The 25,905-nt window shown below is 29.9% G+C and overlaps 3 protein-coding genes across 3 annotated transcripts; 2 read left to right on the top strand and 1 right to left on the bottom strand.

The window, feature by feature from the left end:
- The first annotated feature begins 14,888 nt into the window (after positions 1-14,888).
- LOC118048563 (uncharacterized) lies at positions 14,889-16,216 on the top strand. Its single transcript, XM_035058331.2, has 3 exons — positions 14,889-15,238; positions 15,363-15,538; positions 15,953-16,216. The coding sequence occupies exons 1-3, from the start codon at positions 15,166-15,168 to the stop codon at positions 15,971-15,973; spliced, it is 270 nt and encodes an 89-aa protein (XP_034914222.1). The 5' UTR covers positions 14,889-15,165; the 3' UTR covers positions 15,974-16,216.
- A 3,697-nt stretch (positions 16,217-19,913) lies between these two features.
- Positions 19,914-22,262, top strand: LOC118048564 (cell number regulator 8). The gene is made up of 3 exons (XM_035058332.2): positions 19,914-20,392; positions 21,228-21,430; positions 21,811-22,262. Exons 1-3 carry the CDS (start codon positions 20,089-20,091, stop codon positions 22,048-22,050), a joined length of 747 nt encoding a protein of 248 aa, XP_034914223.1. The 5' UTR covers positions 19,914-20,088; the 3' UTR covers positions 22,051-22,262.
- An 843-nt stretch (positions 22,263-23,105) lies between these two features.
- On the bottom strand, positions 23,106-25,321 carry LOC118048565 (DNA-binding protein S1FA-like). Its single transcript, XM_035058333.2, has 2 exons — positions 25,119-25,321; positions 23,106-23,508 (listed from the first exon to the last, which is right to left on the bottom strand). Exons 1-2 carry the CDS (start codon positions 25,167-25,169, stop codon positions 23,293-23,295), a joined length of 267 nt encoding a protein of 88 aa, XP_034914224.1. The 5' UTR covers positions 25,170-25,321; the 3' UTR covers positions 23,106-23,292.
- Between the last annotated feature and the right edge of the window lie 584 nt (positions 25,322-25,905).

Below are 25,905 nucleotides of genomic sequence, written 5' to 3'. Positions count from 1 at the left end.
TTGGACTTCCTAATTGATTTCTTTATGAAACTCATTATGCTTATCAATGTGTTTTTCCTATAAAACTTGCTTAAAACTTATTCTCAATCAAACATATTATTAGTCCATTATACATTTTATTATTATAAAATTTTTTAAAAAACATGTTGTGTAACTCTAAAGGTTAATAGGTTTGACTTAAAAAAAATTCAAAATGATATCTTTTTTTTTTATTTAATATTGAGATAACAACATATTGATTAACCCAGGCTTCTTAGCTTAACCCGTTAAACCCATAACCCTTTTCATGAACTCTATTAGGTTTGATGACTTTGTTCGGTTTTCTTTCTACAAGATTATCATAGTCTCAAATAAATGTTCTAATATTTAGTTAGTACTTGATTTTGCAAGCATTTATTTCAAAATCAACCAAATTTTAAAGGGTAAAATTAAAAAAAAAACCAATAAAAAAAGAGACATGACTCACTGTTGATTTGAACAATACAAGTAGGTGATTTGAAAGGGTTAGTTTTTTTTTTTTAAAAAAAACCCCTAATCCTACCAACTTCAATTCTCACTCAATTCTCACTCAGCAATATCACTTAAATGAAAATTAAGAGATTCAAATGGAATTTTTGCTTCAATCTTTCATTTTTGCTATTTTTGTTAGGATAGTAACGGAAGCGTACATAAATTTCAATTTCATTCCTAAAATTTATGAAATATCTCAATATCATGAAAAAAAAAAGTGAACAGAAAATAAAAGGATAGAAAATTAACAAAAATAGAAATAGAAATTCAACTGGAAGATATATGATAAAACTTGAGAGAGGTTGTTTCTCAAGAAATACCTCAATCCTACCATCTTCAATATTTCTCACTTGGCAACATCATATTTTTCTTCGTCAATTCTATAATTTAATAAAAAATAAGATTCATCAAAACATCACTATTGATTTTCAGAAACATGCATTAACTCTCAAGGTTAGAGTATAAATGTGTATGGCATACCAGCAGCTTACATGTCATTTTCTCCAGCAACTAATATGTGCTGCCTCTGTGTAATCCAAGACCCATTCCAATCCAGGCATGCCCCAGCTGCCATGGCAGAGCTGTTTGATAGCTGTGGAGGGTGGTGTCGTCTGGGCATGTACAGCAGCACCAGGGACAATTTGAGGCAAAAGATGTGACCATCGTAATTAATTAGGGTTCCCAACCACTTCCTTTATCTTTTATTGCATGGCACTGTACACTTGCTCTTCTAAGAAGACTCCTCGCTTGTGAAGGACTCTGATTTTCTTGCTATGCAAAAAATTAGGATTTTCAAAGAGATTAGAATGTGAGATTTTGTGTTTGGTTTTCTGAAAAAAAAAAAAAACAGTAATCAATGACACTGTTGAACAGTGAAGAACCAGGTACAGAAATGGTTGCGCATTTGCACTAATATAACAAATTATATATAAAGCACTGTGTATATTGGAACAATTCTTTTGTTAGGATTTTTTTATTTCAGCCACCAAACTTTTTTTCTTTCAATTTCTTTCTTATATATTGCATTGGTTAGGATATTAGACTTATAATTTGTTTCAATTACCTTGCTATGTACGGGGTTCTCATGTTGTTGGAAAAATATTATGATTTTAATATTGCTTGATTTTGATGGATAGAATTCAATTCCATTGCTAATAAAAACAAAGACTTTAGAGATTAGATTTGACATGAAAAAAAAAATTTCTTTTCTCTCTCTCTCTCTCTCTTTTTATTGTTCATGTGGTGTATTTTTTTTAAATTTTGATCCTAGAGATTTTTTAATTTTCATTTTTTATCATTGTTTGTTAAGGTTTTTATATTTTAATCCAAAACTTTATTTTATTCACGTTTCAGTCATTAAGTTTGAAAAAAAAAAGAGAAAATAATTCAAAAAAAAGGGATGAGAGAAAAAATGGCTAGTTGGCCACATTTTGGCGACAAAAGAATTGTTTTTGATGTCTATAAATTTCATTTAATGAGAATAGTTCTATTAAAGTATTTTCCCTCCTTAATTTACAAAAAGAAGTTGATAAAAGGTTCAGGATTGTTTTTTGAAATAGGGCTAACTTTTGTTTTTGTAATTGACTAAAGGTTGTTTTGGAGGTTAAATAGGGGTTTATTAAGGCTTATGACATTTTTTTTCATGTGTTTTCGAGCAAAACCAAGCTCTTGAAAAAGGGTTTATTTGGATGCAATAACTTGAGACCTAGTTTTCTAGTGACTTTAAATGAGTATGTGACACGTTGTTTTTTTCTTTTTCTTTTTCTTTTTTAAATAGACAAATGATATTTAAAAAAAGAAAAACAAGAAAGCCAGGTGCACTGGGCCACCCAAGCATATGCTCCCAGTCTTTTTTTGGCCATTTTTTTAAAAATATTTTTCATCAATTTTACATTAAAATAATTTGATTAAATTTTTTTTGGAATATCATTTTATTAAATGTCGTTCTATTTTTAATTTATTTTCAAATAAGATTATAACATGTGTTTTTTTTTTTTTTATAATATTAGCAAGCACTTTTTACTTTTGTATAGTCTTTCATGATATTGTTTTTTTAGAAAAAACTTTAATTTGATGGCTTTCCTATGTGGTTTTATTTTTATTTTTATTTTTTTTTTATCATTCTCATACAATTAAATAAAAAATAGCTTAAAAAAAAAGTTACTAAACCTAACCGGATTCATGACTTAATTCGCGGGTTCGACGGTTTAACTCATATCAATCCAAAACATCATGGTCTAATTAATAATGATTGAGAATAAAATATTTGTTTTCTTAATTTCCTAATTGTGAGTTTCTTATATAATCTATTCAAATTTATTATTTTTATTTTTTCATATTGTTGCAAGAAGATAATCAATTCATTATTTTTTTTAATTCTTTAATTAGAGCTTGCTTTCATAATTATAATGATTTTTTTTATTAAAAAATAATACTTCTCATAAAAAAATTTCATCAAAAGTAAAAAAAATACGTGAATAAATATTTTTGTTCATATATGTATATATGGTTTTTACTTTTTATTTAAAATCGTTATAGATTTTTTTTATATCTTTTTTGTTTTTTTATTCAATTATCTATACTCTAATAAAAAAAAAAAATTTGTTGTCTAAATGAAAAAAAATATATGAGTCAAAAAAGATAATCTCAATAAAAAATATATTGATCTTTGATAATTTTATTTATTGTCTTTTTTATAAATATTTATTTTTATTATCATTTAACTAAATAAAAATAAACTTTAGACAACTAAGTTATTAAAAAGGTGAAAGCTTGATCTAAGCTAAAGGATGGATGGATTAATTTTGTTTGATGTAAATCAATTTTAAAAAATTATTTATTTAATATTTTAAAAAATATTTAATCAATTTTGTTTTTAAAATATATATTTTTTTAATATTCAAATCAGATTTTGATTAGAGTAATTGATTCACGGTGCATCTACTAGATTAGCTGAATCATATTAGATCCAGTCCTATCTAGTTGACTTGCACACTCTCTTGCAAGTCAACTAAGCGTTGCATTGGCAACCAACCTAATTTGATATGCTCTTGCTTTATAAACGACGTCATTTGTTTGAATCTAACAAGTTCCATTCCAGAATGCAGAGAATTTACCTGACGTTGTGTCAAGAGAACAACCAACAACTCCTTTAGGTAGTAGTCCTTTAGGGAGGTTCTAGTCAACCAAGATTTCATAGGTGATGGAACAAGATCTTTACCAGAACTTTTTCGTGTAAAAAATGCCGAAATTGAAGAAAGCATGCATGTATAAATTTGTTTAATATTAGGGAATAATATAAATTATATTTTAAAATTTTACTTAATAATTTAAGTTATTGGATTAAAATGATTCTTTGACATAATATTAGAGTCTTATGACCAAGTGGTCACAAGTTCAAATCTCATAATTTCTATTTATTTGATAAAAATTAAGCACAAATTAATATAAGTTTGTGAAAGTTTCAAGTTCAAAAAGCTACTTAAGGGGGTATGTTAGAGAATAATATAAATTATATTTTAGGACCTTACCTAATAACTTAAGCTATTGAGTTGAGATGATTTCATGACACTGGACCCCAACCTAATTTTCAGGCGGGGACCTAACACCCATGATATTTTCCCGACCCTTGCATCTTTGGTTTAGGGCAAAACCAGTGTCATGAGCCACACATATCTAAAATAATACTCAAGCATAAAATCCATATATTTGAACACGATGCCTAAAATCAATTCCTACCTATGAGTACAAAACTATTCACTGCCCAAGTAAAAGAATACAAGTGTGCAATCACAATTACCTGGGTAGGTTGAGTGTAACACAACTCATGACTCATTAAAATAAAAATTACTCTCCAATTCTTCCACCCAAGTAAAAGAACAAGGTTTAAGGGTATAAATACCTGTTGATCCATCAAGATACAAGGTTCTGAATCTCTTTATTATCTATTGCATATATATTTTTTAGAGTATATATCTCTTTAAAATATCATTTCATTTCCTCTTATTATAAAGATACTTACTTAAGCGTTTGAGAGTTTCGTAACTTATCATAAATGACCTTTTACAAGTAAATAGCCTTCGACACTAAGCTATATCCATTTTGGCTATTTTAGCTTAAAAGAGTGAAAGAGATTGTTAGGATCAAGTGATCAATTGACACTAAGCTATTTGGATTTTATAGGATATCATCAATAGACTATAGGTATTTGATTAAGAAAGTTTGTTTTTTTGAAATAAAAACAATAATGATAAAGATAGTAAAATCTTGAGAATGAGGCAAATAATTATATAAAGTAAAGCAACACCATCTTTCTTTAGAGGTGGTTGGTTTTCAGGGTTGTTATGTTTTTTGAAAGACATGAAGAGAGTTTATTTATGGAAAGGAAATCTAGGATTGAGTGGTAGATATAGGCATATCTTAAACTAGATTATTGGCCCGCACTATAATGCGGGTTATATAATGAAACTAATGTTAGAAAAATTTAGGGGTTGCTAACGTTATTTTCAAAAGATTTTTTTTAACTATGTAGAAATTAATCTGATGTGACTCAGTTATTTTGGCAAGTTCAAAGACAATTTGAATGACTAGTAAAAATATAGTTTAAGTCAAAATAAATATTTAAGATGAGTTTTTTTAATAAAGACCAAGATGGTAATATATTGAATCAATTCGGGTCGACTTGGATTAACTGCCAATACATATACCAAATCAGGAGTTCATGATAATCCCATAGAAAACATATCAAAATAAATTATGAAACTCAATTTCTAATGAACCCAATGTTAAAGGATGAAACTGAAAAAATAATTAAAAAAAAGACCTAGAAAAATAACTTGAGTCAACCCGGGTTAACTTGCCAAACCCATAATCTAAGTCATAAGATTAAGATGACCTAATAAAAATCAAATTAAAACAAATTATAAAGCTAAACTCCCAATTAAATCAGTTAAATTATTTTAAAAATTATGATAATATAATAGTTGAGTTTTGTGTCATTTACACCTTAATTTATTTCAACCAATATCAATTGATTAATAGGTATCAAGTCCTTTAAGTTATTTAAATGATGATATAGGATTTAAATTATGTTATGTTTTCAATTGAGCCTTTTTTTGTGTAAAAAAAAAAAAATAATGAAATCAAGTGATACAATTTATATTATTAATTCCAAAAATTAGGAGTAATTTAAAAATTAAACTGAATATTCCTCAAGAATTAATTTTTATTTTATTGCAGCATATGATTCTTTGAATTCAATAAGTTCTTCTATAAATATCTAATTATGTTGAGTATATACATTTTGATGGGCAGATATATGATGTTTGTGGATAAATTCCTCTTTGGTATTTGAATTTATAAATTAATGCCAGTGGCGGAGCTAGGATTTTTTAAATGAGGGGGCAAATTACTAATAAATATTTGATATTATATGTTATACATACATGTGTTATATATAGAAATTAATTTGAAATATATATATCAACTCAAGTTAAGCAAAATTAATTTAAGAATACTTTTAAAATAAAAAAAACTTACATTATAATTGTTCACTTCGAGATTTATTATTTTAAAACTGTTTCATAATAATTTTATTTTTAATCTCATGAAAAATATCTTTCTCAATATATATAACAAATTTTCATTTATTTATTCTAAATTTTCCAAGGATTGAGAAAGTTTTTGGCAGTAATTTTATGCTGACATATAGTACATAACATCTAAAATCATAGCTTAAAAGGATTGTCACAAATTAATGTTGTTCTTGCTAGCTTGTTGTTTTGTACAAGTGGATTAAATATAAATATTAAATATATATTTTTTAATTTATTTATTATGTCCTTAATTTTTTTAGTTCCTGTATTTTATTTTTAATCATTAATAAATTTATTATTATCATTTTTCATATAAAATTCATAATAAATACTTACCAGTTCATCAAAACTCATTTCATTTCATATCTATTAGCATATAATATTATCCATACACATATTAATTCAACAAACCCATAAATTATTATAAACCCTAACATTTTCAAATAAAACTAAAATTATATAATAAAACAAATAGAAAAGTAGTTTGGATATTAATTTATCTACTATTAATTTATATAAATTATTTAAAAAAGTAACATAGCTTTACACCATGAAATAATTAAAGTGGAATCAATAATAGCATTGATGAATCGGACTATCAAATAGAGGACCAAAGACATTCATTTTTGTGCTTTTACCTCACCATCAAATGCTTCTCTTGCTGTGGAGGGTTCCTAATTAATTGGGAGTGGGAGTGGGAGTGGGAGGGGGAGGGGGAGGGGGCGGGGCAATTGCCCCCTCTTGCCCCTACGTGGCTCCGCCACTGATTAATGTAATATATTATTTTCAAAATCTTAAAGTATTTTATAATTTAAATGGAGCATGTATTGAAAATTAATTCGATAAATGATTAATTTTGTTGAATATGTATGTTTAAGTGGTTAAATCTGTGGAAAAAAAAAATATATTTCCCATTTAAATTCCTGAAATAATTTATGATAATGTCAGTTCTACTTACAAATCTATTATTAGTTCTTACATATGAAGAGATAACAATTGGTCATTAGTCTCGTCAGAAAAGGGGTCGGAGGTTCAAAGTTTTCCAAATTTTTCTTTGCTGAAGGCAAGTGCCAATTTCTCAAGTGTTGTCTCTTAGTGCATGATTTTCTTGCGTCTCAGATCCTCAGTGATTCTCTTGTTTCTTGATGGACCAAAAAGTTTGTGTTTTTTGTTATTAAATTCTTTCAGAGTCATAGCGACTTGCTACTTATCTTCGTATGGTTGTCAGCATCTTACAGTGACATGCTTTATCTCCGAACACTTCGATAGATCTTCATATTCTATGTTTCTTTACTTTAATGGAGTAATTAAATTGTTTGCTTTCTTCTTGTATTCAGTGTGTTAATTTGATCTTCTCAATCATCGTGATATTGCTTAAACCAGAAATCATGTAAATATATTTGATTTGATGTTCTATGAATAAATGATGGATTATTATTAATATTTGTAAAAAATCAAGATGTCTAATTGAATGAGTCGAATTATCTATCAACTTTGTTGCGGGTTGAATCAAAAATTAATTTATAATAAAAAATATTGTTAATTTTTATTACATCAAGAAATATTTTAATAGTGAAATAAAAAATAAAAATAATAATTATATACATCAATAAATAAACAAAAAACAAGCTGTTAATAATAATAAAATAAATAAATTGAGAAACAAAAAGATAAATATAAATTAAAATATATAATCTCATGTTGGGGGAAGATATTCAGTTTTTCTCATTTAATTATATGTTAATATTTTTTTCAACAAAAATAATAGTTTATATCTAGTGAACCAAAATAATATGTTGTCCTAATCCCTCATTTTCTTATAAAGTTAATACATTTTGCACGATTTGAAGTCAGAATAAACTCGCTATCCCTTTAATTTAAATTCCTTTTATCTTATTAATGTGTTCCCTTTCTATCCGGATTTTTTCAATCACAATAAATTTTAGACAAAATCTCATCATAATTTGATTTTATAAGAAAACTAATTTTAATTTGATTTAATAGATCAAAATTTGATAAATAAACCAAAACACATTGAAAACCCAAAATAATTAAAATAATAAAATAAAACTTAACCCAAATAAATCCTTAAATGCTGCAAGCCCTAAAATAAACTAATAGATAAATAAATAATAGACAAATTAATTAAAATAAAACCAAAATTAAATTTCATGATCTGCTAGCAAAATCAAAGTCCAACTTCAAATGAATGGTTCTTCTTATATTGGAAAGTTATGGATATCTATTTTCTGATGTAACTAGAATTGCATTAAAATTCATTATGTAGCTCTAATTATGACAAAATAGTAGAGAAAAGTCATAATTGACAGATTTGAATCTTGTTATTCCAATCCTTCTACAATCTGGATGCTTCACTACAAGTGTTTCTTAAACATGAATCAAATTAATCAAAATTTGTTCTTTATTATTTGATATCTTCTCAAAGTCCACATTATCTCATATATCTTGAAGAAGCCTCTTAATTGTCTCTTTGAACCTTTTTACTCTAAGTCTTGTGACTAGACCTAATGAAACTTCTAATGGATCTCGTGGTGTTGATGCTAGGATCGCACCAATAAACCACCACATGCATCGCTTAAACACTATTGGACGACTTACTTGTTGGCTCATATAAGCAAGTTCTAGATGTTTTTTTTTTTAATTTTTATATATGTATTAAAATACGATATTTCCTTTTAGACCATATAATTATAACAAAATAAAAACCAAGATGCAAGTAGGAATAAGTCCTTGGAGGCAAGATTAAGATATTTTGATTACAAGGACAATAAAGTCATTTAACCATGTTGTGAAAATTGAAATTACAAAAAAGCTCCTAGATCCAAGTTAAATATTTTTTTTTCATTTAAGGCCAATTAAGTAATTAAATTATGCAAATAAATAAATAAATAAATCAAAAGACTAAATTGTCCCTGATCAATTTTATAATAACCAATATACAAGGAGAAATTACCTAAAATAGTAATTTCATTGTTTCAATTCATAGTAAATTAAGACATTTCTATAACATTTTTCCCACAAGTTTTAGGTTTTCATTAAAAAGTTTTTTTTCATTCTTTTTTCTCAAACTCTTTTTTGAATTGCAACTTTTTATGAATAATTTGATGATCATTTTGTTAAAATTTGATCATGATAGACAATTAAACAAAAAAATGACTAGATTGTAAATCAAGAAGAAACCCTAAGGCCACTTTCAAATTAAGCAAGAAATTACTTTCTGGTTTATCATTTTTTATTTTTATTTTCTTTTATAGTTAATATACTGTTCAGATTTTTTATTTTTTTTTTATATATCTAAAAGTTCATTTTGTAGGCTTTGTGTTTGAGAAAGAAGAGAAAAACTCATTGAATAACAGTGAGGGAGGGAGAAACTCCTTTGTTGGCCATATTTCAGTTATTGAAATAGCCGATCTTGTTGTCAACAGGTTCCATAAAAAAAAAGTTCTATAAAAGTGTTTTCAGACTTTCAACTTGTCTAAAAAAATAAATATGAGTTCATAGAGAATTTGAATGATTTCATCTTGTATTTTTGGACCAGTTGAAGGATTCTTTGAATTGACATATTGATTTATTAAGATATTAAGGATGTTTATTAGGTGTTTTACAAGTAAAATATATTAAAAAAATATATTTTTTAGACCTAAAAACCCCAACCCTAATTTCTTAGGCACCTTCGTAATGAGCTTGGCCTTGGAGGCCAACGTGTATTTAACTCTCTGTTTGTTAGGTTGATAATAGACTCTTGTCCTTTTTTTGTGGATTTAAATTTAAATGCATTATAAAAAATTAAATACTATATCTCAATTATTACTCAATTTTGTTGTTTTTCTCAAATGATATTATAAGTTTTTATGAGAATGATAATATTTACTTTCCTAATTATTACATGTCTAAAATGAAAAAAAAAAAAAACTCATGAATATTAAATTAACATAAAATTATGTCTTTTTTAAAAAAAATTAATACATTTTTTATATACTTTTATCACATTTATCTTTTTTTTTTTATTTTTTTATTTTTTATCTTCCATCACATACAAAATACTAAGACTTTATTTTAATATATATTTTTAAAAATTTCTTTTAAAATCATAATGGATTATTTTTTAGAAAAGAATACTTGCAATTCACAAAATGTCCTAGCATTGGATTTGTCTTTAATTTTATGAGTGTTTATTTTTTTTTTTATCGTATTATTAAATAAAATATAATTTTAAAAAATAAAAAGTCAAAAATAAATATCCTAATATTAAGATGATTGAAAATTAATTATAATTTGTTTTTGGTTTTGTGATATAATTTGAATCCCGATCCAAACATGAAGTTGAATATAAAGATTTTAAAATTGATTTATGAGGCTGGATTTAATGACATTGTCAAAAAACTATTAACAACCTGAATATTTTTTTTATGTTAAAAGATAAATTTAGTTTGACCTATAACATAGTGCATGTAAATTATCTAGTAACTATTATAAAAATTTATTAAGCAAGATTAATAAATTAAATTTAGTTTCTCATCATCATCCCATTGATAATAATGGAGAACTTGAATTTAAATCTATAACGATAGGTTCAATTTCCTTAATCACCTGAGCTCTACTAAATCAATCCTCCCTAAACAAAATGATCTTAGTAAGCTCACAATTTCTTAATTAAAATATCAGCCATAAAAAATATCTATTTAGAGGCAAATACATTTTTAGCTGCTTTATAGCTCGGACAATTGAGATAACTAAATGTCAAAAATGCCCTTTTCTTTTGTCACTTCCCTATGATCTCCATTAGGGGTGTTCACGGTCCGGTTCGGTTCGGTTTTAACATAAAAATTCAACCGAACCGGAAAATATCATTTCTTGTTAATATAACCCGAACCGAACCGAAAACCGGTTCAAACCGAACCGATTTTGTTCGGTTCGGGTCGGTTTTTTAGCCTTAAAAACCAGAAAAACCGAAACTAATAAAATAAAATAAAACTTTTGGGGAAAAGGGAAGGGAAAGGGTGAGTGGGTTGGAAAAGTTTTGGGGAAAAGGGAAGGGGGAGGGTGAGTGGGTTGGAAAAGTTTTGGGGAAAAGGGAAGGGGGATGGTGATGGTGAGTGGGGTGCAAAGATTTTGGAGAAAAGGGAAGGGGGATGGTGAGTGGGGGCCGGCGGGTATTGGAGTGGGGGCCGGGTGCAAAGGTTTTATATTTTGTTTTAGATTCAATTAAACCGGTTCGGTTTAGTCCGGTTCAATCGGTTTAAGCTTTTTAAAACCGGAACCGAACCGAACCGGGTGGTTTTTTTAAATTTTTTAATCGGTTTATTCGGTTTTTTTATCGGTTCGGTTTTTTCGGTTAATTTTTTCTCGGTTTTCTCGGTTTAATCGGTTGATCGGTTTTTTTGAACACCCCTAATCTCCATGATAGGATCTATTGTAGATGATAAGACAATTGAAATTAAGCACAGGTTTAGTGGAATCCACGTATACTTCTTGACTGATCGCATACTCACCATGTGACTCTTACATTTAGCCTTTTTATCTTTGAAAAAATACATATTAATGATGGATATCCCTCAACCATTTCCATCCAACCAATGTGACAGTACACCAGGCCCACTTATAATTCCCATGAAAACGATTCGTAGCTCATTGGACCAAATTATGTAACCGAGTAAGTTTTTGGCTAAAAAGTTTTTATGGTCAAATTGTTGTTAGTTCTTGAATAAAAAATTTAAATTTATCAGTCCCTAAACTATTTTTTGTTTTAATGTAGTCCCTAAAATTATTATTTTATGAAAAGATCATTTCAATGCACTGTTAACTTCAAAACTTTTTAGTGTATATGGCGACCACCATTGCCTTTGAGAGGAAATAACGGTCGTCCATTGTCGATGTAGCAATTGTTAGGCTGAAATTAGTAAAATAGTTTAGGAACTAAATGCACTGAAATTTTTTATTAGGGGTTAATTGTGCTTTGATCAAAATTTCATGGAGACTGAGCACCTGCTAGATTTTTACCCTAAATTTCCAAAGGGGCAAAGTTTTTTGGTGATTACAAAGATCTGCTGATATTAACAAATATACTAAAACAATTGTTAAGTCTAATGTCATTTACAAAAGCTAATCTATTTCAAATGCAAAATTGCTGGCAGAATAGATTACTCACACTCCAACATTTAGCAGATTTATCGATGTAATTTTTTCATCTGTGTAAAGTTACCACTTTATCAGTGAAAATTTTACCAATTAATTCATTTACGGAATACATTCATCAGTACACAATTCTTCAGTAATTCCAACAACTGTCGCTAATTTTTTCACAAAAAAAATGAAAACCAATGATTTTACATACAAAAAATACATGTCTAAATAAAAAAGTCCCTCTAGAAATATACCAACATAGTATTTCCGTCGGCATATTTCCATCGATGATAGTATCATATGCAATAATATTTTTTAAACTCTCTGGAATATACCAACAAATAGATTCCATCTGAAATTCCATCGGTAACTCACCGATGGACGTTTTCGTTGGTGATTGTGGCTTAGACAATAAATTTTTTTCAACTCTTTGAAAAATACTGACAAATATATTCCGTCTGTAAATTCATCCGTGATAATAAAAAAAATATTTTAAAAAATAAAATTTTATAGAATAATTAATATAAAATTGTATGGATAAAAAAAGAAAATAATTAAACAAATAAAATTGTATAAAATTGAAATATGTAAAAATAAAATTGAATAATATAATAAAATTTTATATTAATAAAATCCAAAAATCCATTACAATTTTATTTGTACAAATAAAAATTAAACTAGAATAATGATGGTACTGGAGGAGGAGGAGGAGGAGACTGGTCGTTCCTAGGACCATACGATAAAAAAGGAGGTGCACACGTACCACCCATCTGTGATCTCATGTCTATGATCATTTGGCGGAGTTGTTCATAATCTGCCGGGAGTCACTCATATTTTTTAGTGAGATGAGCCGTGTGTTGTTACAAGGCCATGAACTCCTGAGATTGGGTGCTCGATACCGATTGAGAGCTCCCAACGGTTGAGACACTACTGGCCACCCACAAGTTCTTGGCCGTAGTGTTGGAGAGTCCGTACACTCGATTTCTATCGGGTTGGTCCACCAAACGATCCTGCCTCCATCTACAAATCCATATCGAAACTCGGGTGGGTCGAAGAATTGTCCCTATATCTCTCCCTTAACCAACTATTATATGTCTCTTGAAAATTAAAAAAGAAATCATCAAGTTCAATTTAAGAAAATAATAACTTACAAAAGAAAATGGTTGAACGAACATATCACAAAGTGTTGAGCGTGATTGTCAACTAGTTGTTGTACTTTTTTTTGGCAGTTTTCACTCCGTACGTGCATCTCGACAAAAAGCTGTATTGGGCTCGGTTCACATCCAAAAAGCATAGCCTGTAAGAAAAAAATGTTGTAAGCTAAATATATTTATAAATAATAATAAATTAATTAATTCTAGATGTCATTAAAATTAATTTTATCATCCATTTTGTATGCACAACGAAGGGATTATGAGTTATGAGCATAATTTTATTGGATCAAATATCTCCACCTTACAAGGTAGGATTTACATGAGTATAATTAAGAATTATTTACCGATTATAATGTCAAGATGAGAGGTTATTAAAACTTGATTAAAGAAGATGTGGAGATTAAATGTTTTATCGTAGATAGTGGAGCCCTTGGAACTTGGCCCTCGTGATATAAATGTGGTTGAGAATACGATTGAAGCTGTATTTTTTTTTTAAATGATTTTTTTTAATGTTTTCAGAATTTTTTAGATACATTGATATCAAAAATAATTTTTTTAAAATAAAAAAAAATATTATTTTAATATATTTATAAACAAAAAAACACTTTAAATCACAGTCATTATATATTACATTTCTAAAAACACCAAAAAGAAAAAATTGGGTAAGCTTGATAACATCCCACAAACAATAAGTGGGAGTGTAATGTTTCTTTCTGACAAGCTAAAAGATAGTACTACCACTTTAAATCTTGATCACTTGTTCATTACTGCACCAAAAGAAGCAGAATAGTAGAGAGGAATTCGTCCATCACCCGAGTCAACATGCACACATACTATACTCTCTAGCGAGGCATGCATATAGAATTATTGATGCATTATATATGAAAGAGTTTAGGTTTAGGTTAAGATACGTTTGCTATTTGAACAGTTAGCAAGTTCCTTTCGAAGTAAATGTATGCTGCTAATTTGAGAGCAAGGTGAACCACTTGTTATTAATTTTCATGGTTAGATACATACAGTACTCCAAATGAGTTCTCTTGACCTACATTTTCTGTATGATCTGTACCTTAATTTTATTTCTCAATCTCAAATCTGTAATTGGAACTTGAATGGGTTTCAAGAGCTTAACGATGCTGTCCACCGACTCTCCCCGGCGGCCTTTCGTTAACCATATGGCACAGGCTTATGCTCCACAATTTTGAGGCTAAGTAAGAATTTAGGGTTCAAAAGGTTGGAGGTACAAGATCATTTTACTCCCAACCACAGACACACTGCAAACAGAGATTATAATCGACCAGACCCGTCTTCCACGTTGAAGGTATTATGCTGTGCTTGATAAACATAAAGGAACACAAATAACAAGAGAGTAGGTGTGAGTAATGTGAAATCCAGCCAATCGAGCTGGATGGGATGTCCCTCAACAAGACATTACAATAATACACACATGGAGCTGTCTACACCAAAAAGAAAGAACAAAAAACAAGAAGAAGAAGAAGAAGCGAGGAAACACTTGAAGCAATAATAACCTAAAGTTAAGTATATGGTATTGGTACACAAACATAAATGTTCCAGCCCAACACATCTACATCGTTACCTTGCAATTTATTGCTGTGTCGATTGTGACGGTTTCAATTTGCTAAAAAACTGAAAGAAGAGAAAATATAACCTCAACTGCCTCTACGTACCTGGTGCTTATTCCGTGACCCCTCCCATTACTTCAATATATATACAAGACCATTTTTTCTCTCAAACTCTGAAATTCAATGGAGCTTAAGTATAGCACAGCCACCACCTTTCTTCTGTGCCTCCTCCTTGTCACGCCATACATTTCAAGAGGTTTGTAACTACATAAATATTATACTTTGTAAAAGTAGGAGTTTTTCAAAGTGTACCAAAACTCGGGCCACTGTTATTGGCATGGATGGTTTGCTAATTTGGAAATGTTTTTCTTAATTCGTAGGGGGATCGGATGCGGCAGCGTCAGAAGTTTATGAAATTGATTATAGAGGACCAGAGACTCACTCATCAGTCATGCCTCCTCCTGGTCACTCTCATGGCAGGCCTTGGATTCATCAAGATAATGTCAAGAAATCTCATAAAACCCAAGGTTTTAGAGGTGGTAACAACGGAGAACAAGTAAGACCAAGTATTTATACTACGAAAGTACAAATTAATCATTTAAGTTGTCAAGTGCCTGGTAAATTGCAAAGGTGATCAACAGGTACCTTGATAGACCTCTTGTGACACTAAATATATTTCTTGATTTCTAAATTTTTGGATTTCATGAAAAGTGAAAGAGTTTTGTTTCACTATATGTTAGTATTTATAGTAGACCCAAGAGCTGTTATTAGTAATTTCCAATAACTCTGCTTAATACGCTTCGCTCTCCTTGCTCTGTTCCACTCCACTCTGAGCCACAAACTACAACACATAGCTTGTCCCTTTCTGCAAATTCACGAGTTGTTAATTAAGGTTCCAGCTGGTGTATGTGCATTTCTGATAAGCTTGACTGACTGTTTTGTCTTGTCTTTGCTTAATTATGTTTTGCAGGCTAATAAAATTCATGGATGAGTGAGTTCCAGAGGAAGTATCAGTTTTGTTTCAAATCATTACAGTTTAGTTCCTTTGATCTCTTAGGCATGGATAGAAAGTATGCAAATTGAGAAATGATATAGATGGCAATATTCCTTTGTCATTTTTTAGTTTTCTGCCAATGGTTGTAAATGTGATCTAAGCTACTGAGTTTGTGTATCTGTAATTTCTGTTTAATATCTTCAAATCTTAAGAAGGATGGTTTCTTGTGAGGGTTTAGAAGCTCCTTGTTGTAAATGCTATCAGATTTCTTTTTTCTTTTTTCTTTTTTTAAGGTAGAAATTAACAAGAAGAAACTTGTTATAATTATACTGTAAACCAAAAGAGAAAGAGTTTTTACTTTAGGCTTTTAAGTAGATTTCGATAGTGTTTTTTTATTTATTTATTTGGTCTTTGAACTTCTTTTTTGCACAATTAAGCCTGTAGTAGAATCCAATTATATATTTTTTTGGGAGGGAAGATTGAATTGAAAGATAAAAGAGTGAAAATGAGTTTTTGTGAGAAAAAAAAAACATTGTTTTTTCTGACCAATCACTTGTTGGATTTTGGAGAGCTCTAGACAATATATTGTCTTTTATTATTATTATTATTATTATTATTATTTTAAAATGATTGGGGTGGATTACATATTATATTATATGCCCCCTTTAACTTAGGAAAAAATAGACGCTCGCGTGTGGTCCTATTGGGCTAAGCACTCAGCCTAGCCCCGTTCTCTCTCTCTCTCTTTTTAATTTTTTTTTTATTAATACTGTTTTTATTTAAAATAATTTTTTTAATTTATGTTTTAATTAATACCCATTCTCAATGATTTTTTGAATTATTTTAATTAATATTATTATATTGGGTGTGTTCAATTCTTTAAGAGATTAGTATGATTTATTTGTGTGTGTGTATCTATTAAATATTTTTTTTATAATATTTTTAATATATATAGCCTTGCATGATATTTTTTATTTTATTTAATAATGTTTTTATAAATTAATTTAACACAATCACATAAATAACCCTTATTGTAATATTAAATATCTTGATTTATATTTGTCTCTTAATTTTCAATTACACTTTTTTTTTTTATCATGTATTTATGTTTTCAATTTGATGCTTATTTTTATGATTTTTTTTCTTAATCCTTTTATAAAATTATTTTTTTTTTTTTTTGTAATCCACTATTCAATCCAAGTTGATAGTGTATTGTGCTTTTTATTTATTTATTTATTTTGTTAATGTTTTTGTTCTTTTCGATTTAACTCTTTGATTTTATCCCTCATTTTTTTAATTGCAGTTTTTTTATGGATTTTTTTGTGTAATTTGATTTATTTCATCTTTCAACATTTTATTTTCTAGGAATTGTGCTTCATGATGCTTTCATGTATTGTGTTTATGGTCATATGACCCAGATCGCGGGTTCGAAAAGCTAACTAGAGTTGACATCTTTTTTATCTTATCATTTTCAGACGAATGAATATATTGTTTCTGACCACTTCAAGGTATACAATTGACACCAAACTACTAAGAAACACTTCACCTATGATTTTCAGCCATCTACATCAAACATTTGCATCCTATTTGGCTTGATAACATCTTGTCCCTAATCAGTATATTCTACGTTGAACATATCCAAGTTAATTGGGAAACAATCTTTCAATTAATGAACGTGGAGTTACAGAGTTTTAAATCAGGTGTGATTTGTTTCTAATGGAAAGTTTATATCTCCTCTACATGATTCAGGCTCATTAATGGTACATAGATATCCCAAGTTCAACAATGGTTTTGATAAATTGTCCTGCATAATCACCCTTGACTAAAGAAGAACATACCCATAAAAAAAATAGTTTTTCAAGGTTCTTTCTCTAGTTAGGATTCACTTAAAAGAGAAACAAAACACCATAACCTTCAAGAATATATTATAGAAATGAGAGAGGGCATAACCACCTAGATTCTAAAAAAACCACCATGATTTTGTAACCTCCTAGTTTTTTTTGGCATATAATAAAGGTGTTTTTTTTTTTTTATTTTAAGAAAAGAGAAAAAACAAAAGGGAAATTAGAGAGAGAATTGAGTGAAATATCATACCATTTTTATAGTGAGAAATACAATAAAAATAGTGTGAAAAAGGTTGGAAGAAGAAATAAAAAAGGAAGAAGAACACATAAGGATAAAGATTAGGGGTTGGGAACAAGAAGAAAGAGGTAAGAAATTCTAAAGAAAGAGGACAACATTGTTGAAAAATATATACATTGGAGCTTGGTGAGAGGGTGTAGCTCAATAAGCATACCTATTATTTAATCCTTGTTAAATTCATATTTTAATGTTTATTGTTTATCTATACTAATTATTTGTTAGTTTTAAAGTAATGTATATGTTTTAATATAGAAAATTATATTTTGAAAATGATATGCAATGTTTGAAAAAGTAAGCTCAAGAATATTTAAATGCATAGTTTGATGTTTTTGTTATTGTTATTATTATATTATCAGTGTGTTTAAATATGAGCTATGATGTTTTGAAGTTTCGTTTAGTCATTTAGATTTGTTTTGATTAAATTTATTGATAAATGATTTATCAAAACTATGACTATATATATATTTTTTAATATGATGTTGGGTTTAATCAAGTTATGTTCATTTTAAAATTGATTGAAAACATATGTTAAATCAATGCAATAGTATTCATGGTTAAGGAGATGTGTTTCTGAATATTTTGTGATTTGAGAAGTTATTGTATTGTTTCTTTATTTTCTTGAGTTTTTGATGTTTTAATCAAGTTAAATTTGACGTGTTGAAGTTGTGCTTGCTTGCAGGGTTTGGGTCACCATTTTGGGTCTTTAATCATTTATGAGTTTAACTAGATTTTTAGGGTTTTTATTGGTTTTCTTGGGTTTTCATGTAAATGTTCATAAGCTTTTATTATTATTATTATTATTATTTTTCATAAACTGGTTTTATGGCCTTAAGTTTAGATCAAAGCCTATATATCTATATACTATCATTCTCTGCTATTTATTTATTTCTTAAATGCTCGGTTTGAATCAATCAATCCTAACCAACTTTGAATGCGCAAGTTTAAGTTTAAATTCATGCATTTTATAGTCTATTTTTCATATTTTATACCTTATAACACTTTGATCAATCAATCCTAACCAACTTTGAATGCCTAAGTTTAAGTTTAAATTTATGCATTTTATAGTCTATTTTTCATATTTTATACCTTATAACACTTTGATCTTCAAACTTGGTTTTTGGGTTTATATTGATGTTCTTTATGTTTTTGGTAAAATTCAACTAAAAATTTTGTTTGATATTTGTTATTTCTTCTACAAGTATTGGTTGGGCTATTTGGCCTTAGGCAGGCTAAGAAGTACAATCCATATGATTGGGTTGAGCTTTTTAAGTCTTAAGATTGTGTTTGGTAACCCATAATTTGTTTTACAACAAACATAGTCTTATTTAAATTTCAATTAAATCTCATGTGTTTGAAGGATTATTTTGTAATTAATTTTGGATTTTTCACATTATTTTGTATCTTTTTATATTTAATATTTGGGACCATGAACTTATATGTAAGATGTTTTTTTTTGTATTAAATAAACTAATTTTTTTTAAAATATATCTATAAAAGCATAAAAAATATTTTTTTTTAGAAAATAAGATTATGTTTTAAATTTCACATGGCGAAGTTTATTTTTGTTCACTGACCAAGTTTTTTTTTAAAAAAAAAAACAATTCGTATTTTAATCAGGCCCACGAGAGTCAAAATACTACATTATTATATTTCAACCTTGAAGGACTAAGGTTTAATTAATTTAAATCGAAAGGACTAGAAAATAATTTAATCCATAAGAAATCAAGTACGCGTCTTTCACCGACAACGGTGGACATCATCAAGAACGAAAATAATAATAGAAAATACCAACAACCGAAAATACCAGCAACCTCAAATTTTGGAATTGACTCTTGACCACTTATTATTCTCTCTTTCTTTTCTAACGTTTCCAGATCCAATTTCCTCTGCCATTTCACCCTTTTTCAATTTTAACCCGTCTCTAGAAAATTTAATTGCTTGCTTTTCTTCTCGATTAAGTTCTCTCCAATATGGCTGACAACAGCAATCCAAGCTTCGACAGAGACAATAATGATGGCGAGGAAGCGAGCCCTCTTTTGAACAAGAACCTTGAAGAACAAAACGACAAGAAACCCACCAAGGTTTCTCCTGATGCAAAGACGGCCACCGCCTCCCCGGGATCTGCTTCGCCTGAATATGGGTGGGCCGTGAATGGGCTGCCGTTGAGTCATGGGAGCGTTGTGGGTGAGCCTATGGGTCGGAATCAGTGGGACTCCAGCCTTTTTGCTTGCCTTGGTCGCAACGATGAATTCTGTAGCAGCGATCTTGAAGTCTGTAAGTCCTTAATTTTATTTTTGATGCTCGTTTTTTGAATCAGTTATACATTCTTTCAATTGGGTTATTGATTGATTAAACTGTAGCAATGCAATTGTTCTAGATGTTAATGATTGATGGATTAGCTGATCATTCATTTTGCAATTTTTATCACGAGAATGTTATCAAGAATAGGTGATTGATTATTTTTCTAATTTACGAATTCTTGAAATTGCCCACGATTTTGTTATAATTGGGGTATTGCTTTATTAAGCTGTAGCAAAGTAATGAATCAATTGCTTTTGTCCAATGATAATATAAACTGCAAATTGTATCATGGCAATGTTAATTAGTTATTTCATAATCAATTGGAGATTTGCAAGCTGATTTCTGTTTTTCCATTGGTAAATTGCTGGTATTTTGTGCTCTTTATGTACACGAAACAAAAGTAAGTGGATATCAATTTCTTTATTGTCTATTTTTTGCAGATTGTTGCTTCTCTATGTGATGATCATATTCTTTATTAAGCTTGGACTGGTTCAATAGCTTTGTTGGGTGTGCTTCATTTTGTTATATGCACCCATTATGTTCACATAAAATCCAACGCAATAGGATATGCTTCGTTAGTTTTTCAAGTGAAGTCTGAGAAAAATTTCATTTCCCTTGGTCATTAATTTTGCGGAAGCAGGTTGATGGTATTGTTGTGGGTGGATCAAATCTATAAAGAATGTGGTATAGCCTATTCATAGGAGGAATGATCATTAGCTTATTTGGAAGCATTTAGCATGCAGTGATTTCAGATCATTTTGGGCATATCTCTTAATCACCTCATATTCCTAATTTTGAATTTTGTAAGGTCTTCTTGGAAGCACTGTCCCTTGCATGCTGTATGGAAGCAATGTAGAGAGACTTGGATCTGCTCCCGGAACATTTTCATCCCATTGCTTGTCATACTGTGGTCTGTACCTGATCGGCAATTCATTTTTCGGTGGGAATTGCATTGCACCATGGTTTTCATATTCTAGCCGTACAGCTATCCGTCGGAAGTTTAACCTAGAGGCAAGCTATTTCCCAAGTCTTGCTCCTATATATGTGCATTTTAAACATAATTGTGAGTTCTAATACTTAGTGTTGCTTTATTGTCACCCCTGTTATAATCATTAGTTATGTGTTGGTAACTTCATTTCTCTTACAATTTCATCAGTGTATGCCCTCTTGATCATGACTGCCCCATTCTTCTGAAACTGCCCCTTTTCTTTTTCATAGAGCTGGGGCTTTAAATGAGAGATTTTGCCCACACACTGCAATATCGCTAATTGTAAAAATCTTTTTCCCCCCTCCAATTTACACCTGGTCATGGTGCTTTAGGACCGTTGAAATTTCCTTTTAGATAGATCGCCTTCCGAGCATTAATTTCTGTGGCTGTTCATGTGAAACAGGGTAGCTGTGAGGCACTTGATAGGTCATGTGGGTGCTGTGGGAGCTTTGTGGAAGATGATCTGCAACGTGAGCAATGTGAGACAGCATGTGATTTTGCAACTCATGTTTTCTGCCACCCATTAGCCCTTTGCCAGGAAGGTCGTGAGATCCGTCGTAGGGTGCCCCATCCTGGGTTCAATGGTCTACCGGTCTTGGTTATGATCCCACCTGGGGAGCAATCCATGGGCCGTGGAGCCTGAAATTCGTCCTTTGCCAGCATCAGAAACTTATCATCCGGTTTATACTTATTTGGGGTTTGATATTATAGTAGTCACGTTAAAGTTTCTGAAGACCATATTGCTTTGTTAGATCAACCCATAGCATAAATAAATAAGTACTCGTTGATTTTGAACATGTGTCGTATATTTTGTGTTTAAAATTCATGATGGAAGTGTCTTAATGTTTTACTGAAGCACGTGCCTTTTTGTTCTATCGTCCAAAAGTTGCTTCTTGTGAGGTTCATGGCGAATGCAAATTGAAAACGAATCTGATGACACCTTTAAAACATTAAAATAATTTTTTTTTTAATAACAATATATTAAAACAATCTGAAAAAAAAGGTAAAAAAATAACGGTTTCAACCCTGCTTCAAAACACACTCTAAATAAAAATGCTCGGCAGGGTCAGCACACAAGCTGGCCTGCCCTTTATAAGATGGAATGGCCATACAGTTTGCCAATCCGATGGTATGGTGCAAGTGCTTTTGAGGAGGAAATTCCGTAATAAGTAAAACCTTATATCTCTTCTCAACAGCATGAGTAGAAGCAAAAGCCAAGTAAGTTAAAAAGCTCAGCAAGAGAGCCTTCAGAAGATTAGTTGCAAACCATGGCAGAAATAAAGAACCGCACCAGAACCCTACTCCAAATGACATTCTTCTGTCCATTGAAGAAAACATAGCCTAAGCTCACGAGGGGAAAAAATATCTTCAATCAATTCTTGGTTGCTGTGACATACATTATCCATATACCTAGCGTTGTCTCTTCCGAAACCCAATCATAACACCAAACACCTATTCCCGTTACATTTCTCGTGGATAAACACTCCAAAATTAATACTCACTAGGCAAGCCCCTCTTCGCAAAAACCAGTTCATAGCCCCAAACACGTAAAAACACTATGATTCGATTGGACTAGGCATCCAGGCCCATTTTCCAAGGCCTTGGTATCCTAAAATGGTAACCCTCTTTATCCTAAGGGGCCTAAAATAGCTTTAAAAAATCGAAAAGACTTGCTGAAGCAAAGGAAGAATGAGAAGCTAAATTTTAAAGAGAGCAGCATTTTAACCCCTTGTTCTACCCAAATATAGGATAGTAGCTTCTAAGTATGTAGTCTTGACTAAGCGGAAAACATTACTGGCAGTGCTCTCATGACATCAAAAAAGGGAAAATTTCGAACACAACAGTTCACCACAGCGAAGAGCAACAGATACTAAGTCTTAGATTTTCACTCTCCTGGTGCTGAGACACCTTGCTTCAGTCTCTCCTTCTTCATCTTCTTCTTCGAGATGGGCTTCTTCTTTCTCGGAGGAAGGGTCTTCTGCGCGTATGAGTAAAGTACATAATTTCCAACTAGGAATGTCAAAAGTAACCCGCCAATAACCAGCAGCACTATCAATCCTGGGTTTAACCCTTTAGGCTCAGCATCCTTGATCAAATCCCCCTGTTCATCGTAAAATTTAGTTGAACAAGAAGAACCAGGAAGCAAGGAAAAACACAGCCCACCAGCAAACAGTCAACATGTAAAAAAAACTTGAATTACATAGGCCAATGTATACATGATACAGAAAACATTGCCCAATAAATTTACATTTAAAATTATCATTAAGAGGACTCGTTATAAAATGGCCGATTATCTAAATAGTGACACAATTCAATAGAGTTCTAATGACATTTCAGATAAAGGTGCCTATGTTAAACCTGTTCTGGTGCAACCCACATCTTGCAGAGGGCATAAGAATGCTCAAATACCCATATATCAATATATCCATTTAGCTAATGTTTAATTCCAAAATAAATGATCATGGGTGTATAAAAGACCCGGATTTAATAAAAAGTTAGTGTGGTAACTCCACACATCTTGACAACCATTTCTCCTCACAATTCCACATCAACAAGCATCCACACGACTTTCAATATAAGTGGCTAAAATAACACAACTTAGATGGAAAAGGAAATGGTTATATGACAAAGCAAATAAATCAAAAGGGTGACAGAAGTGAATGGCAATAGGTAGTTCTGGTTAGGAATCAAACAATGTCTCGTGCAAGTTATCTTAGAATGATGAGTGACATAAATTGACTTAAATAACAATAAGTTCTGGTTGTCTTTTAAAGGAGGCCTAAACAAATCCATTTACAATTAAATCATACTTGCATTTAGGCTATGTCAGCTGACAGTTTCGAACCAAAAAGCCTAAGCTCAACAACACTTGGACACCAAAAGTCTATAAATCTAGGATCTCCAGGAAAGTTTTTTTTTTTTTTAAAAAAAAATACAGCCCTAAAAGTTGTTTATTATATTAAAAACAAATCCCTTGGATTAAAACAAAAATGTCAACTAATCACAGAGAAATTTAAACACAGCATAATTATAACAAAAGAAAGGTAAGATTTTCACATAATCTCAAACAAACACTTCACCTTTCCTTTTAATAAACAAAAAAAACCTTTATGATTAACAGGTCAAGTCGGGAAAAAAAAACATGCAATAAGAGAAAATCTTAAAATTAATAATAATAAACTGAACTGTTAGGACAGAAAGACTATATAACACGAGATCATATCAAGAATCAATTATTAACAGGTTGTTTGGAAACTTAAGATTTGAGATAAAAATGAAATCATTTTAACACCATTTACCCAATTCTAGTTTTTGAAAAGCTACAAGCAACATCAGTGAATTCTACAACCAATTACGAATTTGAAAATCACTGATTTGCTTCAGAATTGACCCAATAAAAATTAATTATGCTTGGAATTAATTTTTTAGAGATAAGGGCAAATTGGGTAAATGATGTATTTTCACTAACCCAATTCAAATGAGTTCCACAGTTGACCTTATCCAAACAAAACAAAACAAAAAATCAATTAACAAATCAATTCAATCTACTTTAATATTGAAATCAATTCTAGCATAAAAATGACTCCAAACAAGATGTAAAGACAACAATAAACAAGATCTCTGAATTAAAATTCAATTCTATGAGTACAGATCTCGGGTTTGAGTTTTCTCGAGAGAGAGAAATGAAGTATATAGAAGCATGCAGCATACCATGTTTTGGAAGGAAGGAGGAGAATTAGAGAACTCGAAATCGTCATCCATGACTGCGAGAGATCAGCTCCTCGTTGTTCCAACTAGACTTTTAGAAGATTCCAGGGAGAAATAAGAAGACAGAGAGAGATCCACAGATCTATTTAACCCTCGGAACGGAAACGAAACTGTGGGTGTTATAGTTGGTTTTATGACAACTTCTTGTTGGCCCTCAAAAGTTTAAACGTTTGGTTTTAGCCCCTGTTTGGTGACCTTTTTATGTGTGCGCCTCCTTTGACACTTCCCTGGAATTGTTCTGTGCATCTTCGATAATAAATTAATAAACTGGCATTAAAAATACAAATTTCTAGAAAAATAATTAGTAGAATATTATGAATTTATTTATAAATTATAAATTCTATCATTTAAGATGATGGTGATGAAATTTTGAGAATAAAAGTAAATTATAACTTAATTTTTGTAGTTTATCAAATTATTTAACTAGTTTATGATGTTTCAACAATAATTAATAATTAAATAGTTCTTTGATTAATATTGATAATACTTTTTTTTTTCTCTAATAATATCCTCTTTCCACTCAAATCTTCCACCTTAGCTACTTATATTTTGTAGAAGAAAAATAATAAGTAATATGAAATCGAAGAAAAAAAACTATATTATGAGTGAATTTAAAACTATAAGGATAGTTTTTAATTTTGTTAAACTCCACGGTTTTTATTATAAATAAATTATATATATATATATATAAAATAATGATTGTTTTTTAAAATATTTTTTATTTGAAAAT

Source organism: Populus alba, chromosome 6 (assembly GCF_005239225.2).
Source record: "Populus alba chromosome 6, ASM523922v2, whole genome shotgun sequence".
Lineage (NCBI taxonomy): Eukaryota > Viridiplantae > Streptophyta > Magnoliopsida > Malpighiales > Salicaceae > Populus > Populus alba.
This window is presented reverse-complemented; position numbering and strand designations above follow the sequence as displayed.